The sequence below is a fragment of the Sorex araneus genome, chromosome 1, assembly GCF_027595985.1.
Source record: "Sorex araneus isolate mSorAra2 chromosome 1, mSorAra2.pri, whole genome shotgun sequence".
Classification (NCBI taxonomy): Eukaryota; Metazoa; Chordata; class Mammalia; order Eulipotyphla; family Soricidae; genus Sorex; species Sorex araneus.
Window position 1 is genome coordinate 166,430,535 of NC_073302.1, and position 23,766 is coordinate 166,454,300.

The following is a 23,766-nucleotide window of genomic DNA, read 5'->3' on the forward strand; positions in this document are numbered from 1 at the left end:
CCCAATGTTTGAATGGTTCTCTGCTTCTGCATGTGATTGACTTTTATAATTCAGTGCATCATGATCTGAAAAGATAGTTGATACAGTTTCCATCCTCTTAATTTTATGGATGTATGTTTTGTGGTCTCATAGCAGAGCCTGGCAAGCTCCCTGTGGCATATTCGATATGCCAAATACAGTAAAAATGAAGGGTCTCATTCCCCTGACCCTGAAAGAGCCTCCAATACAGCACCATTTGGAAGGACGAGTAAGGAGAGGCTGCTAAAATCTCAGGGCTGGGACGAATGGAGATGTTACTGGCACCCACTCGAGCAAATTGATGAACAACAGGATGACAGTGATAGATACAGTGATACAGTGATGTTTTGTGGTCTATTTTGGAGACTGTTCCATTTGCACTGGAGAAGAATGTGTATTTGGCTTTGGGGGGATGAAAAGCTTTCTATATATTTACTAACCCCCTCTCTTCCCTCAGATGAAGTATTTCCTTGCAGACTTTAGTTGGTCTGTCAAGAGGTGGCAAAGTAGTATTGAAATCTTTAACTACTATTGTTACTATCAACGTCTTTCTTAAAGTTTATTGGCATTTGTTTTAGGTATTTTGCTGGTCCCTCATACATTTAATTGTGCTTATATGTTTAGCAGTGTGAGTTCTTCCTGATGTACAGATCCCCTGATCATTGAGAAATGACCTTCATTTTCGTTTATAACCTTCAGCCTGAAGTCTGATATTGTCTGATATTAGTATGTCCATCCTAGCTTTTTTGAGGGGGGTTGTTTTCTTGAAGATTGTTTTCCAGCCTTTGACTTTGAGTCTGTGTTTTCTCTGTCTGGTCAAATATGTTTCTTGCAGGCAGCAGAGTGTTGGGTCAACTTTCTAATCCATCTGCCACTCTGTCTCTTAATTGGTGCATTCAGCATGCTGACATTGAGAGAGCTTAGTGTTGCAGGGTTTGTGCCATCTTTCTGCAGGAGTTTGGTGTGATTGTGTGGTTTGTCTTATCTTAAAGTAGCCTGTTTAGTTCTTCTTGTAACAATGGTTTTGAGTCTATGCAGTTCCTGAACTGTTGTTTATCTTCGAAGTTGCATATTGTTCTTTGGAATCTGAATGAGAGAGCCTGGCTGGGTAAAGTATTCAAGCATGGCATTCATTTCATTGAGTTTTTTCACTATATCCTATTTTCAGGCGTGGAGGGTTTTGTTTGATAAGTCTGCTGTATATCTTAAGGGTGCTCCTTTATAAGTAACTTCCTTCTTTGATCTTTCTGCTTTCAGTATTCTGTGGTTTTCGTCATTCTGATTAGAATGTGTCTTGGAGTCATTTTATTTGGGTTTCTTTTAGCTGATATCCTTTGGGCTTCCTGAATCTGGGTGCATAAACTCTTCACCTCTGGAAACATCTCAGCTATGATGGCTTTGACAGTTGCTTCTTCATCCGGGTTTTCTTCCTGCCCCTCTGGAACTCCACTGATTCTTACATTTTCCACTTGAATTCGTCCCTATGTTCTCTTGTTGTGTTGGTTTATTTTGAGACTCTTTTCCATTTTCTGCTGTTGTTTGTAGATTCTCTGCACCTCATCTTGGAGCTCATTGATTCTGCCCTTAGCAGATTTTACTCTGCTGTTGAGGCTTTCCAGTGAGATTTTCATTTCACCTATCAGATCTTCCAGGCCTGTCATTTCTGCTTCTATTTTCGTTTATATTTTCCTCATTTCAGCTCTCAGATCCTCTTGTATTTTATTGGCAGCATGTTCCATTATTTCTTTGAGCTCCCTCTCTATCATTAACATTTTCATTCTAAATTCCTTATCGGAGAGGTGATATCACTCAGTATTCTTGGTTGTGTCATCTGGGCTAGCAACTTCACTCACTCCGCCTGGTGAGTTTCTGTGTTGCTTTACCATTTTTTTTAAAATTTTATTTTATTGAATCACCATGTGGAAAATTACAATGCTTTCAGGCTTAAGTCTTAGTCATACAATGCTGAAACAACCATCCCTTCACCAGTGCCCATATCCCACCACCGGGGAAAAAAAAAAACCAAAGTAAGTACACCTCCCATCCCGCCCACCTCCGCACCCCCCCCCCCCCGTCTTGTAACTGATAAATTTCACTTTACTTTCTATTTACTTTGGTTACATTCAATATTTTAACACAAACCTCACCATTATTGTTAGGAGCACCGCACTAGAGTCAGACCTGTTGTGAAGAGAAATGAGGTCGCGCGGCTGTGGTAGCGGCCGCGCAGTTTTGGATTTCTGTACTTTAACAACTAAGTCCAGGGAGATTTCTTCTGGATATTGGATCATTGCAAGCTTGTAAACCCCATCTGTGGTCGTCATAATATGGCGGTCACCACGCCCTTCATCCCCGGGAAGGTACAGGCGAGAGAGAGAAATACCTTTCCCCTCCTGGGCGGGCATGGGATCGCGGCTTAGTTCTCAGGCTGGAGACATTCTGGGAGGAGCTGCCCATGTTGAGATTGGTTCAGCTGGGTCTGGATTCATGCTCGTGCAGCTGCGGAGGAGCCACACACGCGTGCGGCCCCCGCGATCACATCTCAGCAGCCTGCTTTACCATTTTGACCTTTGCAGTTTTTGTGTGTGTGTGTGTGCTTTTTGGGTCATACCCTTTGATGCTCAGGGGTTACTCCTGGCTCTGCACTCAGGGATTACTCCTGGTGGTGCTCAGGAGATCATATGGGATGCTGGGAATTGAACCTGGGTCGGCCACATGCAAGGCAAAGGCCCTACCCGCTGTGCTATTGCTCCAGCCCCTGCAGTTTGGAGTTGTTTCCTGTGCATTGCTGTGTAGTTAGGAACCTACAGTTAGGATGTTTTATATGGTTATAGTGAATTATGGAGAGCTGATGAAATGTGAAGCCTGTGTTCACTTGTACCTCTAATACAGGATAAATGTGAAGTAACTTCTTCATGTGGATGCACTTGGAGTTTTGGGGTAGATTTTAGAGGGACATGATATGGGACAATGCCTGGCAGAGGGAATGGGTTCCAGTGGCAAAATGTAGCAGGATCGGGTCCCAGGGCTTCCATTTGTGTGGGTGCTGGGGCTTCAGGCTCCATGGTATTTTTTTTTTTTAACAAGTGGAGATAAGTGGAACCTTCTAATCCTGCATCTGTCTCTGCTTCTACTCTTAGAGTTAGTAAGTGCTCATGTTGACTCTGATTTGAGTTTTAATCTCTTTCTTTTTAACCTAGTAGATACATTAAGAAGCCTGGCACTAGAAGTAATTGAGGAGGGAGAACAGAGATAAATTGACTTGAGGACTTTGAGATTCGACTCATATGCTAAGGCTTAGTCATTTTGAAATGTTGCCATTATATTCTTTTTATTTTCTTTTCGTTTGTTTTTGAGTCACCCCTGGTGGTGTCAGAACTTACTCCTTTCTTTGCTCAGTGATCACTCCTGGTAGGGCTCAGAGGACCATATGGGGTGCCCAGGATCAAACTTGGATAATTTCAAGGCAAGAAATTATACACCATTCTGTCACTACAGCCCTTATTTATTCATTTTTCATTATTAGAAGTGTTAGAAGGAAAGCATTATAATATGAAAATTTTCCATTATATGAAAGGAACTCAATTTTTGTAGGATAGAAACCATAAAATGAAGCATTGTTTTATTTCCAGTGTCCTCTTCTGTTTCTTCCAATAGTGCTATAGAGTTTCTCTTTAGAAGCCTCTCAGCTCCTTTGTTGATTCCTACATACTTGATGTTTTGGACACTATTTTGAAAGAGGTTGATTTTTTAAATTTCTCCTTAGCTCATAATTTGCATAAAGTACCACAGATTTTGTGTGTTGATTTTGTGGTCTGCTACCTTCTTGTATCAGTTTGTTGTTTCTAGGAGTGTTTCTAGTAGAATCTTTAGAGTTTTCTTGGGGTTTTTTTGTTTTGTTTTGTTTTTGGTTTTGGGTTACATCCAGCAGTCCTCAGGGCTTACTCTTGGGCCAGTGTTTCTTTCCTTATAAATACTGCATCTAAAAAAAAATTAATGAAGCTCATTTTTTATCAGGAGTTGGAAAAGAGAGGTGATGGTGAGAAATCTGATGAGGAAAGTGAAGAAAAAGAAGGAATTAAAGAGAAAAATAAAGAAGGCGAGGAAGAGGAGGAAGATGATGCAGCAGAACAAGAGGATTATGATGAAGAAGAGCAAGAAGAGGTAATAGCCTATTTTGGCAGACTTGGCAAGCTTCTAAATTTAAGGATTATATAATAAGAAATCAGATATATGGTAATTAAAATCAACAAAAGGGATCAAAGCAACAGTACAGAAGGTAGAGCATTTGCCTTGCACATGGCCAACTCAGGTTCGATCCGTGGTATCCCATATGGTCCCCTGAACACTGCCAGGAATAATTCCTGAGCACAGAGCCAAGAGTAACCCCTGAAATCGCCAGGTGTGACATCCCCCCCCAAATGAAGAAAATATACCTGTTTTGGGGAATCAGCTGTGATCACTGGATCAGTTCCTTGGTACTGAAAGAATTACCATATTATTAAAGTTATAACTATAACAAATTGAAGCCATTGATGACCAAGGTGCAATCCCTCAAAACTGTTTTGTTTCATATTGCAAAGTACAAGTGGAGATAATCAGAGAATATATTCAGTTGTGCCCTAGGTATCGGTTAGTTCAAGCTCAGTGTTTTGAATTTGAAATTTTCAACTTTTATAAACATGGTGCATTTCAGAATAAGTTGAAGTCAGACAATCTATTTTTGATCACGATGACCTTGTTGGTCCCAGCCTGTGTAGGACTTTATACCAACTTGTGCAGGTACCTACACTGAGGGTCTTCTCCTGTCCAGTGACCTCTCTCTTCATTCCCTTTCAGCTTCTCACACCGCATTTTGATCTTCATCTGAAACTTATCCAACTATAAAATCTCTATTATATAATTTTCTCTATACTCTGCCTTAGTTTTGTACAACTTGGATTCTTTTGAAATTTCTTTTGGTGTATAGTGAGAGGTATGGATTCATTTTTATTTTAGCTGGTTCCAAGTGAGTACCAGCCACTAGCCTCACTTATTGAATGATTTGCCTTCCACATCGACTTGGAGCCCTTTCTTTATAAGCTCTTTAATTCCAGCATCTATTTATATGTGTGATGGCTCTGCTCCATTGACCTATTTTTGAGCCATCACTGAACTGCTCTGATTTGCTGCTTTGTTTTTGCTGCCTGGTTTTGTTGCCTGTTATTAGGGATCAGTCGTGACTACACTGCTGGTTTGGGGTGCTTACCAGCTCACCTGGATTTTCAGTTGCAGTGCTCACATATGCCTGACTGCAACATACCGTAGCTCACACATAACTCATACTAGGGGTCCCAAGCAGCAGAGCTGCCAGGACCTTGCTTGGCTCATGTGGGCAGCACCAGGGATCAAACCCAAGACACTTTTTTTGCAAGTTACGCACTTTTGCCACTGAGCCTTCCCTGAACCCCCTAGTTTTTTTTGGTTTTTTTTTTTTTTAATTTTATCACCATGTGGAAAGTTACAAAGTTCTCAGGTTTATGTCTCAGTTATACCGTATTCAAACACCATCCCTTCACCAGTGCCCATATTCCACCACCAAAATCCCCGGTATACCCCCCACCCCCCACCCCAACTGTATAACTGATGAATTTCACTTCATTTTTCTCTTCACCTTGATTACGTTCCATATTTCAACATAAAAACTCACTATTGTTGTGGGAGTTATACCCCCAAACAAGATAACCCTATTAAGGAAGCATTTGATAATTAGTTTTCCATTAAAAGATTGTATGTTTTCAGGTTTTAGAAAAGGTTGCGGCTCGGATGTGTCCCAGTCCCGAATCCCGGAGCCTTGTTAGTTGCTGCTCAGTGTCGCCAGGGCTCCATCTGGAGAAGGTGTTGTGGCTGCACCTCCTCCTTCTGGCTCCCCGGTGTTGTTGGCCCCAATTCAGGTCCGGAGCATTTTCCGGGCCGCGTTACTCACCGGAATGCCTGGCCGTTTCTCTGTTGATTGTGGCAAGATGGCACCGAGAAACCTTCTAGTTTTTAAATTTGTAGCGCATGTCTTTCTTCTTTTTCAGCATTTTTTTTCTCCTATTATTTATTCTTCCAGATTAAAAGATGTACACACTTACACACACACACAGACACAGACACACACATCCCCACAAAATTTGTTTGCCTTCCCAGCAGTTCTGAAAGCACCGGAGGCCCTCCCAGCAGTCTTCGGCCAACTAGGCAGGTGGTTCACTGTGAAGACCCCTGGGTGCAGCGCTGCTCAGAGCCTTCGGGGGCGGGGAATTCCCTCCAGCTCAGGGGCCCCTCCAGGGCTCTACCTGGCAATGCTTGGGGAGCATATGGTGCTGGAGAGAGATTGAACCGGTGTCAGTGGCATGTAAGGCATGAATCTTAACGCCTGTCTCTGAATGCCCGTGTACTATTTCTTTGGCCCTGAAATTTCAGAATTAAACATGTCACATTTGTCTTCAGTTTTCTTTCCAAATTTTTTTTTATCACTTTTTTGTTCTACGGCACCAATGATGTGATTGAGACTGCCAGGCCTTCCAACCTTCTCTTTCTTTTCTTGTGGTTCCCTATCATAGTTTTCTTTCCTGAGGAGCTTGGACCCTTACTTACCCCTCAACTGCTTTCTTGCCATTACCCTTGGCCTTTGCCCTCCCAGCACACACTCAAAGTCAAGTTCCATCAATTCCATTATTTCTCTTTTCCCCTCCCCTCTACCTATTGAACTTCCTGTTTTCATGGCTCCTTGGTACCTGAGTCAGGAGGGAGTGCTGTTGAGGAAGAAGTCAGCACACGTGAATGAGTAAAAGGCAACTGTGTGTCTGTGTGCATGTAAGCAGATGAAAAAGCAAGAGATGTGTTGAAGTCTGATAGAATTTCTTATTCCTTAATTTTAGTGTTTATTACTTAAATGAATTGCATACAATATATTCTTTAATAATGCTACTTAATGCTCATTTATTTTAATGTTAACTGAGCCATTGTATTATATCTCTTAGGAAAATGACTACATTAATTCATACTTTGACAATGGAGATGATTTTGGTGTGGACAGTGATGATAACATGGATGAAGCAACCTATTAGCTATGAAAATGCTCAGGAATTATTTTTGTAATACAGCTTCTAAACCTTTGCGTACTTGTTTATGTTTGACAAGAAATGAGTGTTTTTTTTTCTCTTTTTTGTTCACCAAGTATTTGTTACCGTAACATTTGCAATCACTTTGAATTTACATTCTAAGTATCCTCAACATCTCTGTCATCCCTCATGTGGATTCAAGTTTTTTGTGCTGTTTGGTGTAGAATGTGCCTAAAGAGTCTTTGCATCTTTTAATCTATGTGTTAATAATTGAAAAACTTGTTTACCTGCTGATCTTTTGTAGAACTATTACTAGTCATACTGGATTTCTATCATCCAAAAGCTGACAATACTGCACATGAAGCACTTTAAAAACAAAGAAACTTGAAAATAATTGTATTTTTGTTTACATGGTATATCCTATATTAATACATTATGACTACATATAAGCCTATCAGAGATCGCACATGTATTTATGAAATTAGAAGTTTTGTGATTGAAAACACAGGAACAAACAGCCAGGCTGAGCTATATAAATTTCATGCCTTATATCTTAACCAACAGGCTTAACCTAGATGAGTATTAGGAATAACTTGAACTTGGGACAAAACATTCATACATTATATGAATATCATCCCTCTGTAATAGTTTTGGTAACATTTTAATAACTTTGGTTTATAAAAAGCTTGACTGAGGCATCACACTTTGTACTTTACTAAAGTGTAGATTTTAAGTTCTAGGCATATAAATCTCACTGAAGAATTTATGTGTGTGAAATCTGAGATGTTAGAATGGCCTCTTAAATTTCATGGGACTTGAATGATTTATTTGATATTGCAGAATGAAACTCAGGTCATTTTGAAATTAAGATTAATATTTTAATTGAAAGCTCACTCCCTTGCCTTTTTCTGTTTTTAGGAAAATACTTAAAATCCTCAGCCTCTAAAGACTCACAAATGCCAAAGATTTGTAAGAGATTCATTGTTGCAGAGTTCATAAATTATTTATTATATTACAAAAAAATGCTAGTATTTTTTTGGGGGGAAGGTATCATTTATCATGCTATAATTTGAGAATAAGAGCTCTATTCTTTTTTCTACCTTTAGTACTAAAGTCAGCCTTGAAATTGAGGTTTGTTTTCTGTGCCTTAAGTTGTAAACACTTGTCAGCAGTTTTCTATAAGAAAATGCTTAACCAGCAACCAAAATTCAGCATATGTAGTTATTCTTCAAGTGTTAAACAATCACTTATCAAATTGGGTGTTTAACCTCTAAAAAGTTAGAGGTTAGAAAGTTAGTTTTGAGAAACAAACACATTTTTCTTAAAACAATATTTCATAATCTGATTCTCTCATCTTATATTTTAATGAGGAAAACTGGAGAAAAAATTGTCTTGAACCATTCCTTTAACACAGCATTCTCAGGAAAAACATCCCTTTCAATTATACTTCCTCAGATCATTCACAGTGACTGTAAGGACCATTATTCTGTGTTTTATTGATCATGTGAATTATCACCTTTGAAAGAGTTTATCATGTACGAGTTTGTCCATTTTTAAGATTCTAAATAGAAAACATGAATTAAAGCAAGTCTACTTTAGAGTAGCAATCTGCTGTACTTAAGAGTAGGGAAAAAACCTTCAGAAAATGTAATAATAGGATCAATTATTTCTCACACCTCCTTAGTAACTTAATTACATTTATAGAACTCTCTAGTTTTATTTACATGTTTTCTTATAAATCTTCAAATGTTTGCTGACATCAAGCAAACCTGTTAAAAGGCACAGGTGTTTCTTTTTCTGGCTTTCAGTCATTCTCCATAGGTTAGTCTTGCAGATGATCGGTCAGCCTCTTTGGGCAAGGATTTGCTCTTGGGAAGCCCAATCATCTCCTTTAAATACAATCCTCCCTCTTGAATAATCTCTTTATAAATTTAATAATGAGAAAAAGTAGTTTTGGCTGGTTGCTAGTAACAAAGCTCGTTCTTCTAGTTTAAATATCAGATTGTAAAGGTATTCCATAGGAAGGTAAACTTTAATGCAGAAATAGCATTACAAAAACTGGTAAAAATTAAAGTTATGTAATAGGCAGACCATTTTATTGCCATGTTTTTCTGTATTTGTCTACATATTAAAGTCTTACAAAAGTCTTTCCTATTCTGGTGCATTTTATTTTGAACTTACTTGTATTTCATAGAAAACATGAATTCAATGCAAATTCTACCTACTAACTATGCTGAGCAAGGATGCCACTATCAAATATTCTGGGACAGTCCATCACCACTAACAAAAGTAAGCTCTAAGATGATGAAAAGTCGTAACTAGAGTTCTTCAACATTTAAATTATTAGTGTGATCGTTGGTACACTGGAGAGAAGTGAATACTGTGAAACTCAAAAGGTCATGTTAATCTTTCCTTCCCTACCATCTTCCAAGTGTAGAATGTTAGTGGTTTTGCCTTAATATAGTTGAAGACTATGCAGTTAGTAAAAAACATTTTACATAATAGCACTGTAGCACTGTCCTCCATTGTTCATTGATTTGCTCTAGTGGGCACCAGTAATGTCTCCATTGTGAGACTTGTTACTGTTTTTGGCATATCGAATACGCCATGGGTAGCTTGCCTGGCTCTGCTGTATGGGTGAGATACTCTTGGTAGCTTGCTGGGCTCTCCAAGAGGGATGGAGGAATCAAACCCAAATCGGCCACGTGCAAGCAAACGCCCTACCTTCTGTGCTATTAAGTAAAAATGTTAAGATCACTGTTTTAAAATTTTTTTAAGTCAAGGATTATACTATATATTCTACAATTTTTTTTTTAAGGTCCAAAAATATTTGTGAGTCAGGCAGTGCTCAGGGCATCTAGCTGTGCTTGGGGGACCACCTACGCGCTAAACTATCCAGATTTAGAATAGAGTTGGGACTTAAGCCACATGCATGGCAAGCAGCTTAATCTTCGTTCAATCTCTCTAGCCCTTCACAATTCTAATCTTCTTGAAAAGGTTCCCTCCCCCCCAATAAAATGTCACGTATATAGCACAATTACATGACCCACCCACAACTTCCTATCATGGACCACGTTTCCCATGAAACTGAAGATCTCCAAAGTACTGTATCATTGGCATCCAGTTGTTCATCAATTTAACTCGGGCGGGCGCCAGTAACATCTCCATCCGTCCAGCCTGAGATTTTAGCAGCCTCTCCTTGTTTTTCCCAATGATTGAAGGCTCTTTTCAGGGTCAGGGGGATGACACTGTTACTGTTACTGTATTTGGCATATCAAGTACACCACGGGGAGCTTGCCAGGCTCTTCCATGCGGGCAGGAAAGTACATTCATTGGAATTTTTTGTTTTTATTTACGTTGAAGGGTTCAGAATCAGTCTGACCAAAATCCTGTCTGGAACATGGATCAGTTTTGAAATGAAGGAAATGATGATCATCTAATTTAAAGACTGTCTTTACCTCATTATTAATTACCCAGAATAACTTGGAGAGGTTGGCCAAAGAGAGCTACTTACATGAATAACCTATCTCTGTGGCATGGTAAATACACTTACCAAAAATCTGTTCTTACTGTCCTTGTAAACATTCCCCCCAGCACTCTCAAGCCCCAGGCCCTATGTAGTTCTATAGATTAGGCGGAAGAAAAAGATTCCTTTGAAACTTGTCCTTGGGATTCAGCTTGGAGATCACTGTAGATGGCAATGGAATTTTTCTTCTGTTAATGTGAATTTGTACTATTAATTTGATAGAGTAGTCAAAAAACATAGAAGAGTAAGCAGGTCCTTCCTGTACTCCACTCACCTCACCCCAAAATCTTGTAAATAATCCGGTGAACTCTTTCTGTTCTAACTGGAAATCAGGTCAATTCATTTTCCGTAGTATCTATCAATGTTTGGTCTATCCAATCAAATTCACCAGCTCCCATTTTAGATAGAATAAAATAGAAACTTTATTACATTTTGTAAATCTTTTAAAATAAGAGAAATAAGGGGCATAACGTTTTAAAAATCAGCTTTACAGGTGTACATGCTAACAATGATCTACAATTCCATTTTGCATACGTATAAAATACTTTATACAAAAATTATAGTGTTTTCATACATAAAAAGAATTAAATAAAAGCATTCACGTATTTCTATGATCTAACAGTGCAATATGCACATACTTGGAAGAAAAATACTGATTTCCTGAGCAACACTGTTGTAATTTAAATGATTCCATCACAATGCACCATTTAAATACAGATTCCTAAGAAGTTCATCTTTATCCTGTAACACTTAGGCTGAATCTTGCTTGTGATACTTCTAAAATTCCATCCTTCATAGAATTCATGTTTCCAACTAGGTAATTTTAGAAGTACCTTTAAAAAGAATAATTCACTTAGTGGTGGTTCATTTAAAAAGTTCTTCAAGCCTACGGGTCAAGCAGAGTGGGGGGTGTGAGGAGGAGCTTTAGAAACTAATCCTGGAGAGTTGTTAACTAACATTCATCTTACTTCTAATTTTAAATGTGATGTGATGAAAGATTCCCTAATTCATTTTTATCTCTTTTGCAGTCATTAATTCCATAATTTTCTAGGAGGAGGGTGCCAAAAATATTTAACCATGGTATCTCCTAGTTAAAAATAAGTTAACCATTTATTCCCAGACTTAAAAAAAAGCCCTAAAACTTCGTTTTATTTAAACTCTACTTAAGTGAACCAAATGCAGTAATTCAGTTCATGTTTGTAAATAAAACACCTAAAAATTTAATACCTGGAAATTAATTTAATGAAAAGCAAAAGTTTCAAAGTAAATTCTATAAAGGTGTAACAAAATTAAAATCCACAATATCAAATGACAAATTTACTTTAGTAAGTTTTGTAATCTTTTATTTGCTCCAATTTTTAAAAATATTAGTATTTTTAAAGCTAAACTATTCCATATTGATTACTTAGGAATTTAAAAAATTTTAAATGACACAATTTGCATCAATAATTCTATACATAAAAATATAGAATTATATGTTAAATTCTATTAAAAACTATGGAACTCTATAGAAAAAGGACAATTACCCAAATATACCATATGAATATATTACATTTCCTTCAAGGGATAGGACATCTGCAAGGCAGAAATGGTTTTTAGTCAACAAGTACATTATAAACCTTACTACTTACAAATAAGTTATGTATTTTTGGAAATTAGGCCTGTCACCATTAGCAAAAAGGAACAACTGATTGATCTCATTTATCTGATGTAAGTTTTCAAAGGACATTTAGCTAGTTCTACTCTAAAAATAATCTTCTTCACTAAAACTTGATTTTTTTCCCCCAGCAGGCTTAATAAATACAATGTAAACTGACCAGGTTAACACTGAGCACAAATTAGACTTACCACCTCTTTTCAAGATGCCCTAAAGACATTAGGACATTAAAGTAAAATTACTCAAAACTTCAATTTGCTACATATAATTTCCATAGTAATACTTTTTTGTTAACTGTCTAAGTTCCTCGAATATGCAAAACTCTGATATTTGGTTTGTCAACATTTTATAGCTTGCTCCTGAAAATTCATATATCCTCCTTTACCACAGATATTCACCCCATTTTGTTTTAAGATTGGAGTTTGAAATAGAAAATGGTCAAAAAGTCGAAACATTAAAAATTAGGAAATAATGCTCAGTAAATGAAATGGTAATATCTCTCTTAAGGTATATGTTTATTATACACAAAATAGGCAATCAAGACACCACCAAACCTTTAATTAATCATTTTGGTTACATTTTAAAAACACATACCTTTAAAAATTAAGTGAATCAGTATGCAAATGCTCGTTTTGCCAGATTGGCTGATCCACAGCAGTTTTAAAAAGTGGCACCATCAACCTTTCAACCAATTTCTATACAAAGAGCAACATCTCAGAGGTAGGCTGTGAAAATCTGTTGTGAGAGTAACTTGTGCTTGACTGTGAAGGCAGAGATGAATTATACAGCCTATGTCGTGAATTCAGCTTGACTATTTAGAGTTATGTTTTTATTTTCTGATACTAAATAAACTACCTTTCTCCCCTGCAGTACCAGGGGTAAAACTCAGTGCCTCACACATTCCAGACATGTGTTCTACCACTGAGCTGCATCCCTGACAATGCTTAATTTTAATTATAAAAATTACACTAGCTTACATAAAATATTTAAGGCTTTAAAATGTAATTAAGGCATGTTACTACATGTAACACAGCAACAACTTCTCACAGTATGTAAGGAATTCTTTCCTAAATAATACTCATCTGTATTACACTTTTCATCAAAGAATTACAAAAGTGCTTTTTCAAATATCGGAGGCAAATCTAAAAACTAAAAAAAAAAAACACTTAAAATTGTAGAGGCAGCATTATTTAAGAGTAAAGATTATTTCTAGGTCTTCACCTAATCCAGTGTTCTAGTGACCAAATGGCAGCTTTCCAACCACATTATCTGGGGGTTTAAAAATATTTAATCTTATTCATTTGCCTCCTTAAGATATTGTATGTTTTCTTCCCCTTTCTAGTTCAACTTATATTTGCATAGCATACATGTTAAACATGCTTAAAGCTTCAAAATGGAATACTAAGTATGTATTATCATAAATAATTTTAGAACCAAACTTTTTTCAACTATCTTCATGGTCTACAGTAGTCAACTTTATTCAGTCACAGACAGATGATGCTATCATTATTTTGCTTAGTCAATTACCATTAACCTTAAATCAAAAATGAGCTAAAAATATTTCAAGCATAACAAGGCCCAAATGATAAAACGAATATTCCAAGCTAAGAACTTACAAAATATATTTAAATTAATTGCTCCTTTAAACATATGTTTACTGATACCACATCAACAATATCAACTATGTACTCAGCCCATTTGCACACGGCTCCCCCTAAAGGGTGAAAAACATAAAGCATCTTCAACCTCCCAAAACTCTGCCTTTGAAGTGGTCACTGAAAAGAAGTGATACACTGCGTATTCCAAATACATAGGTGATTTAACAACATTGTGACTGAGAGCTAACTGCTATATTCTGGGTTGAGCAGCAGGTGGCTGGGAATCTTGACTGTATAGTTTATGATCATTTTGTTGGCCAAGAGGTACACCTTTAGTTGGAGCAATTCCATTTGCCATTTCTCTCTGCTGTGATGGGAGTGTGACTCCTGAATGCAAATGTGAAGAATCCACTGTTGAATGGTGACTAACATCCACTTTAGCTAAAATTTCATAATACAGCAAATAAAATACTGGTGTAATTATACCTACTATCAACATTATGACTACAGCTGTCCACCACCCTATTCCCCAGTCAGCACCATAGTAAGGATCCTTACGTTGAATGTTTTTGTTATCAGGTTCAAAACGTACTTGTTGTGCTGTTAATGCAGACACCACCTCATCAAGGTTTTCTCTTTTAGTATCTGTACATTTTACTATTTGTTCTATGTCTCGGTCTACTTCTTTTAAAAAGCTGCCAGCGGACTCACTGGAAGAAACAGAATCATTAGGAGACAAAATTTCTTGTTGTTCTGGAACGTACTGAACAGATGAAGGACGTGAAGTTTGTCTTCCTTTTGGAGGATGAAGTGTTTCAGTCAACGAACTAAATTTTTTGACTGGAATTTTGACAGACCTAAGGGCAAAAAAGTCTTGATCACTGATGAGATTGTTAACCCGCTTGATATCTGCTACCTGTGAAAAGAAAAGTGCACATTCAACTGAATTCTAAATGAAAACAGAGAAAGTAATGTTCATTCATCCCAGTTACTTTTGGAGGAAAAAACAGGTTGAACTTAATAATAAGTACCCCACCAGGAGATATTTTATTTTTGAATAACTGTAACATCTAGTCCTAGGAAATCACTATTCTTTACTATCCCCAATAAATTTACACTGATGCTTACAATATACAAATAGATTAGAAAATCCTCCAATATTTTTCTTTGTTCATCATGCACAAATTTACTTCTGCTGATTGTAAACAATTTGTGAAGGAGCAGTTATACTCTTCCAGCATGACAGAATACAAGCATTAAGTTTATCCAACTAGAACTGTTTTATCAAGACTACGATGTGGCCAAAAGCTGGGGAGATATTCCAAAGGGTTAGAGTGCATATTTTGCAGATGGGAGCCCCAGGTCAGATTCCTGGAAGGTCTTCTAAGCATTGCCAGAAGAGACCCCCCCACCAGCCCCTCACCCTGCTCCCACCAAAAAACAAAACACCAAAGAAATAATAAGTCTAAAGAGGCCATTTAGGCTATGCTTTTATGTATAATTAGAAAAAAAAAAAACCCTGCATACTTAAGATTCCAAGTCACGTGCCTTGGAAGTGATAACATACATTTCCCTCACTTATCTTCTGAAGCCATTTCCCCCAACTTCAGTAGAAATGCATTATTTAATTATCCCCAAGATCAAGATAGGTCGTCAATCTAAACTAGAGTGATAGCACAGTGGGTAGGGCGTCTGCCTTGCACGCCTCCGACCCAGGTTCGACCCAGGTTCAAATCCTCCGTCCCACTCGGAGAGCCCGGCAAGCTACTGAGTGTATCCTGCACACACGGCAAAGCCTGGCAAGCTACCTGTGGTGTATTCAATATGCCAAAAACAGTAACAAGTCTCACAATGGAGACGTTACTGGTACCCACTCGAGCAAATCGATGAACAATGGGATGACAGTGCTACCGGGCTACAGTTATAAAGTCCTCAATCTGTCTATCCATCAGCACATGAAGAGAAATGTTTATGAAAAAGTATGCCAAGTTCTTCAACCATCGTTATTATTCCTTTCACTGTTTCCAATGCTTTGACCATACAGACTTGCTCATTTATCACCTACTGATGTTGCGAGCGGTGAAATGAGTCTAAGATGAATTTATTTTTTTCCTTATTTTTTGGCTACATCCAGCTGTGCTCAGGGACTACTCCTAGTTCTGTGCTCATCAAACCCAGGCTGGACTGGCTGCACACAAGGCAAGCACCTTAAATGCTGTACTGTCTCTCCGGCCCAAACTTTTACTTCTAATATTATCAACTCAATGGATGACAATACCATCACTGAGATATAGACTATTATGAAGGGAGACGAGAATGAATGAACCTTTATGCACAATAAATAGGTGTGTCTTATATTGTGCAAATAAAAGATGACAGCAAGATCCATGTCTGAAATACAGGAAAAAAACCTTTGGGAGGCCACATCAGCTGGTGTGGTGCAAAGGTCACTCCTGGCCATGCTCAATCCCATGCAGTGACAGGCATCAGCCTGAACCTCCCTCTGTTGTAAACCACACACTCCAGTCTATTGAGCTATCCCTCCAGCCCAAAAAACAATGAACTGAACTCACAGAGTAGGTAGATTTAAAAGAAAAAAAACAAAACAACAAGACTGGGAAGAAAAAGATGGCACTGGCAGAATCCCTATGGAATGCCAACACTTAAGAAATGAATGGTTGAGTAAAAAAAAACCCACAAAGAAAATGAAGAATTCCAGGAAAATATATGATGGTGATTAAAAGTTAGGCATGGTTTGAATTCGAATTTGAAGCAAGATCTGACACTGTGTAATTTGGAGTAAGTTATTTACAAGTTCTGTAATTTATGTAATTTCATGTAAAATGACAGCAACAATACTAACTACAAGGTAAGTTATGAAGATTAATGCATGAAGAACACTTAGTACAAATATGATATATATGTATATGGAAACATTAGCTATTGTTAAATAATAGTAGGAAAATCAGAAACCACAGAATCAAAGCCAAAGGAGGACTTTTAGAAGTAGCAAAATAGGATCAACTGCAGATTACTGATTAAATCCAATGACACCTTAAAAAAAATCTTCTGGGAAAGATCGAAACTTGAAATACATGTATGAGAGGAGGAAGGAGAGAATAGCAGAGACAGTAAGTGTAAGAGTCAGAATGATGTATATACATGTTTAATGTTTTCACATGACTGTATTTACTGGCCTGATAACCCCTAAATCCTGACCCTATTCTCTTTAGATGTTATTTTGCTTGTCAGTATTATGTATGCAAATAAATCGCAACTTAATATTCTTGAGTAGTTATTATAATTAATATCCAATTAATAATAATAAAGATCTAATTCTATACTTTTAATATCTACCTCATTTACCTCTCTGCATATTTCTATAATATATCCAATTATGTCATGTTTTTTGTTGCATTTGGGATTCCAACCTCTTGACTTTTTACTCCTTATAATTCCAAAGACTTAATAGGCAGTATGCTTAGTGTTATGAGCAGCATGCAACACAGAAATTTTAAACAAATCTTTTTGTAAGGTTATTCTTTTGCTCCCTCAACTGATAAGAGTATTGCCTATTTAACTCCCTAACTGCTGTTACAATTTTTCCAGTGCATCTTCCCTCTAAATTAAATGCCATTAATAATTTTTTATTAGAAATTAAGATCAACGGATACACCCTGTGGTTTTCCTTAAGCACATTTTCTACCAACTTTTAAAGAATTTACTTTGGGGGTGGTGCTGAGGCTCAAATCAGGGCTTCAAACATGTAAGGCAAGCACTCAACCACCAATCATATTCCTATTTAGCAACTTTCAATATCAATATGAATAATTGTTCAGAAAAAAACAGCACCTCATTATTATAGAAATTTTATTAAATGTTTCTACTGCAAAAAACTGATAAATGTTTTCAAGTATAAAATATTTTACATTATAAAAGTTTTCAGAAGCAAAATATTAAGGGAGAAGAACAACTGGTATAAAATTTCATGTGGCTACAAAAAGAACTCATACATGTACAATTTAAATAAACAAGAATCTCAGAAAGCAAATCCTAATATTTTGAACCCTACAAACATTATTCTAAGACATTTCAAAATATTAATGTTGATGACATCATGGAAATAATTTGTAAGTATTCAAAGTCATTAATAGAAGTTAAGCTCATTTAAAAATGTGCAAGGAGGTATATACTATGTACAGTTCAACATTCTATATGAAGTTTGAGAACAAAGAAACTGAAAATTTCTAAACAGTTTTCATATAAATGTATTGTCATGAAAAACCACTCGGAAATATGCAGATGGACATAATGACACAAATATGAAATTGTTTTAAACAAAGTACTATTTATTTAAATTATGCTTTACCTTTCACCTAGTAATCTCTTTTGGGACTCTATTACATCAAAATTAAGATACCACCATTTGAAGATAAACTTAGGAAAATATTCATTGCAAAGAGCAGAACAAGGAGGAAATCTTGATTATCCATGAGTTTGAGAATAGCTTAATAATTGTGGCACATTCACCCTACAGAGTATAGCTTTATATAATACTAAGTTAGAAGAATGTTCATGATATACTGAGAAACAACAAAAAAAAGCAAAGGCAACTTGTGGAGTTATATGCAGAGTATAAACTAATTTTAAAGCTGCCAAAGTCATCAACGCCTGAAGGTATCTATAAACTATACCTCTAGCACAAAAAAAAAAAAGAAGAATATGACAAGAGACACAATGAAGTTTGTTATCTCAGGGAACTGGGCAGAGAAAAGTATTTCTGCTTGTGTACCTACATATGTACTTCTTGCAACTTGGAAAAGGAAAACAAGGTAACAAACACAGATTTCTTTCAATACTGAAAATATCATGGATTTGGATATAAGAAGAAATCCAAATATGTGAAACAATATCTACCAACATATTTGTTTCTATGGAGGAAGAAAGGAAAATATAAGATAAATGGACATATAATAAAATAATTTATTTTTGTACTAATTATCAAATAATTTATTTTGGACTGCACTGTATAAAATTAAAACTTACCGTACAACAGTACTGAAGGGCTATTGCATTTAAAGTATCGCCTTCCTGTATGTCTTTTGTTAGTACTATAATGTCATCAAGTCTATCTTTTGATGTACTTCTTCGGACTTTTTCCTTTCCCCTGGGTCGAAGCTCATACACTTCAGCATCCTCTTCCAACAACAAATCAGTGTCTGTACAATTTCCAAAGGCATGTGCTTGACCACTTGAATGAACTCCTGGAAGAGGAAAACTACGATTCTGATGCCTCCCCGCCATAATTTCAAAACCTGTTGGGAACAAGGCAGAGAAAAATTTGAAAAGTAGCTCATTCATTTCTCTTAATGGACATATTATATTCAGGGTATTTTATCTTTTGATTTTTTAAAGAATAGTTTAGTTTTTTAAAAATTTATTGTACATGGGGCTGTAGAGACAGTACAGTGGGTGGGGTGCTTTGCTGTGCACATGGTCAACCCAGGTTCTATCCCCTGAATCCCATTCACTGTCATTCCTGAGAACAGCCAGGCGTGGACCTCACACTTCCCCTGCCCCAAAAAACTGAAGTTTGAGTTTTATAGGCATTGACACACAATTAATGCATTTGCAATGGCATAATGAGATGGGTGAAGGACAGATCACATATTTCAAAATGTGAGGCTGTTACATCTCAACAAGGGCAAACAGTATTTTTTAGTAAAATGGCAAATTCCATTTATTCTGAGCATATAAAAATAAAGGAAATAGTTCTGCATTATTTAAATGTGTACTCTATATATCATATATACAATTTATTATAGTAAAATTGAGATCTGTTTTATATATATATATATATATACACACACCCAATATATATATATATACACACCCAGTAAGTTTAAAAAATGTCTTCTATTTTCGTGTATGGCCACACCCAATGGTACTCAGGCCTCCAGGCCTGCTTACATCATCACATGTGGTGCCAAAGGTCGAGCCAAGCTCAGCAGCGTGTGCGCAAGCACCTTGACTCCTGTACTCTCTTACACCTCACTTCCACATCTTAAGCATATGAAGGACTGGTATATATTTTGTACTAGCTATTTACCTCCTTGGATCATACTTGAGTTAGTATTTATAGTTAGTACAGTATGTGTTTTCTATTTATGTCAAGATTTTGCTTGACCAGGGTTTCTCTCTCCCTGGAAGCTTTAAAAAACACTTCAGAAAATCCTCATCAAACTCAAGTTACGTCTATGAATGGATTTTAGATCACTCTCTTCATTTCTACTTCAAGAAAAAAACTTACATTGACATCAACAAATAGTTGGTTTTTTTTTTTTTTGCTTTTTGGGTCACACCCAGCAATGCACTGGGGTTACTCCTGGCTTTGCACTCAGGAATTACTCCTGGCGGTGCTGGGGGGGGGGGGGGACCATATGGGATGCTGGGAATCAAACCTGGGTCAGCCTCCTTCAAGGCAACGGCCCCTAACCCACTGTACTATTGTTCCAGCCCCGACAGATAGTTGTTAAACTGCAAATCATGTTCTCACCACCCTCAAGATGTTTCATTTTCATTAGAAACAGAAATCACACTAGTTCCACATTCAGTTTCAGCTTCATATTAGTCACTCCCATAAAATTTATGCCATTTTCTCAAAATTATTTTGTTTGTCTTAAATGACACCTACCTATTCCTAGTATACAAGTTTATTTACCTTAACTACATACTACAGAATTCAAGATGGTGTGAAATCAGGTTTATCCTTAATGTCATTAATTTATAAAAATAAGACCTGATCATAGCTAAAATGAACTCATTTTACTGATAAGCTTCGAATATCAACAATAAAGTTTTCTACTTAAACAAAAAGAAAGAACATAGATTACTTTCTGTTACTGTGAAAGATGGGGAGAAATCAAAAGGGCATAGGACTATTCTGGAGACAGAAATTTATCCTATACATCCTTTCAACTTAGGACTTAATAATGTTGCTCAGATATGAAGAGAAAGGGATCAAAAATAAACTTTCTAGTTCTACCACTTAGCAAAGGTAAAAAAGATTCTCTACAATCTGGGTCACTGCCAGAACAATTCGGGAGGAGATGAAACATGAGCATAAATTCCTTTACAGAAGCCAAAAGTCAAAACAGTCAAGTGGACATAATCAAAAATTCAGAAAGATCCAGATTAATAGTCATTGGACACATGAACAAAGAGTTGAAAATTGAAGCAGTGGGTGTAGATAAGACTACATGAAAGAAAAACAAGATAAACAAAGTGGGTCCAAGACTGAACCTTTAGCTTAACTTTCCTCTCAGTGAAGAAAAATCAGTCTGAAAAGGAAAAAAAAAAGGAATGTTTATAGGAGGCGGAAACTATAAAAACCTAAGATAAACTGTCCCAAAGTTCAAAAAAAATTGAAACTATAATTTATATCCAATCCTGGAAAACCAGTTTCTAGAAGGCTGTATAACACACATAGCCATACGTAAGGCAACAGAAATAACAGCTACACATTATGTGGATTTTTCCCCACTCCCGCAAACACTACATTTACCATAAACTATGATTCCTAACTTCCTGGCCGCTAAACCTACCCAGCACTTTCATCTCAGCAGTTCTGAAGTCACGGTCAGTTCCACTCCTCAGGGCATCCCAACAAGTGACAAAAACTCCAAGTTTCATGATTAAACTTGTTTTAATACCAAAAAAAATTAAAGACATTATTTTAATTCTCATGAGTTTGGAGAGCATTTCATCTTTGACTGAAAGAGGTAAGCTTTATTTCCAGTTACTTAACTAAGTGGGTTTTTTTTTTCGGGGAGGGGGGGTCTGGGGCCACAGCTGACGATGATGCTCTCGGGTTACTCCTGACTCATGCACTCTGGAATCACTCCTGACAGTGCTCAGGACCATCCAGGATGCCGGGGATCGAACCTGGGTCGGCCGCGTGCAAGGCAAATGCCCTACCCGCTGTGCTATCGCGCTAGCCCCAAACCAAGTGTTTTTATACTGTATCTCGAATCTAAGAATATCTATGAATCCTCTGAATTTATAGGGGAAAATATTAAACGAGTCTATTTTCCTAAGAGAATACCGACATGTCCTCATCAGGAGGCCCATGACCTGGTAAGAGCCGGTTAATACACGCGGGTGACTTGGTGCAACAAACTGAACTTCACCGGACAAAGCTCCGAAGCCATCCTGCCGACTCGGTCGGTGACGGATCACTTAAACACATCTAACTATCAGTACTTAGAGGCCGCTCTATTAGCAGCAGGGGTTGGCCTGAGCTCTGGGCACGGCATGCAAGGCAAGGGTCTCTTGGCCCCTGTCCTCTCTCTCCCTGCGGCCCCTTATGAATCAGTATTTAAAGTTAGGGCTTCCTGCATCTCTGCACTCCCCGCTGCAAAACCCCGCCCTCAGGACCTTGTGTTTGTGAGTAACCGAGAACTGCTGTCCCCGACGAGTCCGTGAAAAGCTAGACTCTGGCCCGGACGGAGCACCGGCTGCAAAGATCAGAGAGCACCCCGTGTTCGCCTTATCTCCCTTCCTTCCCGATCCCCATCGCCCACCCGCCCACACGACGCGCAGGTCCTAAATCACAACATGTAGTTTCCCGGAGGAGGCGGCGGCGAGGCGATGCTCACGGCAACGGCCGGGACTGAGGCCCAGCACCTCTGCCCGGGCTGCACAGTCCCCCCGGCCCGAGGCGGGAGCGACGCCGGCGGGGCCAGCACGGGGCGGCGGGGCCCACTCGGCTTCGAGCACTTCCCTTCTCCCCCCGTCGCTCCCCCACGTCCAGTTCCTGCTTCCCCCCGCCGAGGCGCGGCGAGGCTCCAACTCGAGGGTTTCTGGGTTTCTTTCCCCCGTGTCCCACACGCACCGCGACGCCGTCGGGGAATCGTCACCGCCCACGACACGGCGCGCGAGACGTGCAGGTGGTGGCGGGAATGGGCGCCGCGCCGCTCCGGCCACCGGCCGAGTCCGAGTGCCCCTTCCGAGCCTCAGTTTCCCCAAAGGACGGAGGGCCCCGCACGCACGCACGCCGCGCCCCGGCGCCCCCGCCGCCATCTTTACCTGTCCCGTTAGCAGGGGGGACACGACCACGGGAGGACCAGCAGGTCGTCAGACGCCGCCGGCGTCCGGGGCCGACGCATCGCCTCGCCCGTTTCTCGGTCGTCGACGTCCACCACCGCCGTCGCCGCCAGCGTCTCCACCTTCCGGGCAGTGCGGCGCCGCCACGTCCGCAAACCTGCCGTGCGTCATGGCGTCAAGTGGGCGGAGGTGGGGCAGGGCGGGGGAGGAGGCGGGGGGCGCGGGCGCGAGGGCTCGCCCGCCGCCGCCTACCACACAGCCGCGGCTTCCGCTCGGCGCGCAGGCGCGCACCGCCGCCCGGGACATGGGCGGGGCTCGGGCGCCAGCCGCCTCGGACCCCGCCCCTTAGGCCCCGCCCCGACCCCGCCCCAATGCCCCGCCCCGACTCCGAGGCGTAGGCCCCGCCCTCTTAGGTCCCGCCCCTCTTGGGCTCCGCCCTTTCGCCCCACAGAATAGCTCCCGGGGACCTAGGAATCCGGCGGGTTCACCCGCGACCGGGCGCGACCTGCTGACTGCGCCTTTGTCCTTCATCTGCACAGGCCGGGCAGAAACTGTCCAGAAGGCTCTGAAGAGGGAAAAGCGTTGGAGATTCATGGGGGTGCGGGTTCTTGTGTAGTTCTTTTTGCTCTGTGTCTGTAAACTTGGTTGGGAGGGGAAGAAGTCCCCAAAGCATGGGGTTCTCATCCATAGTTAAGAAATCTGTCCTGTGCTGTTTTACCCTTTTATGCGGAAGCCTCTGGATTTCTGCAGAAACAGCAGAATGCAAGAGAGAAGCAC

The 23,766-nt window shown here is 39.1% G+C and overlaps 2 protein-coding genes across 4 annotated transcripts in view; one reads left to right on the top strand and one right to left on the bottom strand.

The window, feature by feature from the left end:
• Positions 1-9,236, top strand: part of POLR3G (RNA polymerase III subunit G) — a 41,953-nt gene extending 32,717 nt beyond the window's left edge. For all 3 annotated transcript variants that reach the window (XM_004613076.3, XM_055122029.1, XM_055122020.1), the window contains exons 7-8: positions 4,036-4,182; positions 7,023-9,236. In XM_004613076.3, coding sequence (XP_004613133.2) covers positions 4,036-4,182; positions 7,023-7,109 — 234 coding nt within the window. In that variant the 3' untranslated portion in view covers positions 7,110-9,236. The remainder of the gene's footprint in view (positions 1-4,035; positions 4,183-7,022) is intronic.
• A 3,546-nt stretch (positions 9,237-12,782) lies between these two features.
• On the bottom strand, positions 12,783-23,233 carry LYSMD3 (LysM domain containing 3). Its single transcript, XM_055122824.1, has 3 exons — positions 22,972-23,233; positions 18,931-19,199; positions 12,783-14,800 (listed from the first exon to the last, which is right to left on the bottom strand). Exons 2-3 carry the CDS (start codon positions 19,186-19,188, stop codon positions 14,135-14,137), a joined length of 924 nt encoding a protein of 307 aa, XP_054978799.1. The 5' UTR covers positions 19,189-19,199; positions 22,972-23,233; the 3' UTR covers positions 12,783-14,134.
• Between the last annotated feature and the right edge of the window lie 533 nt (positions 23,234-23,766).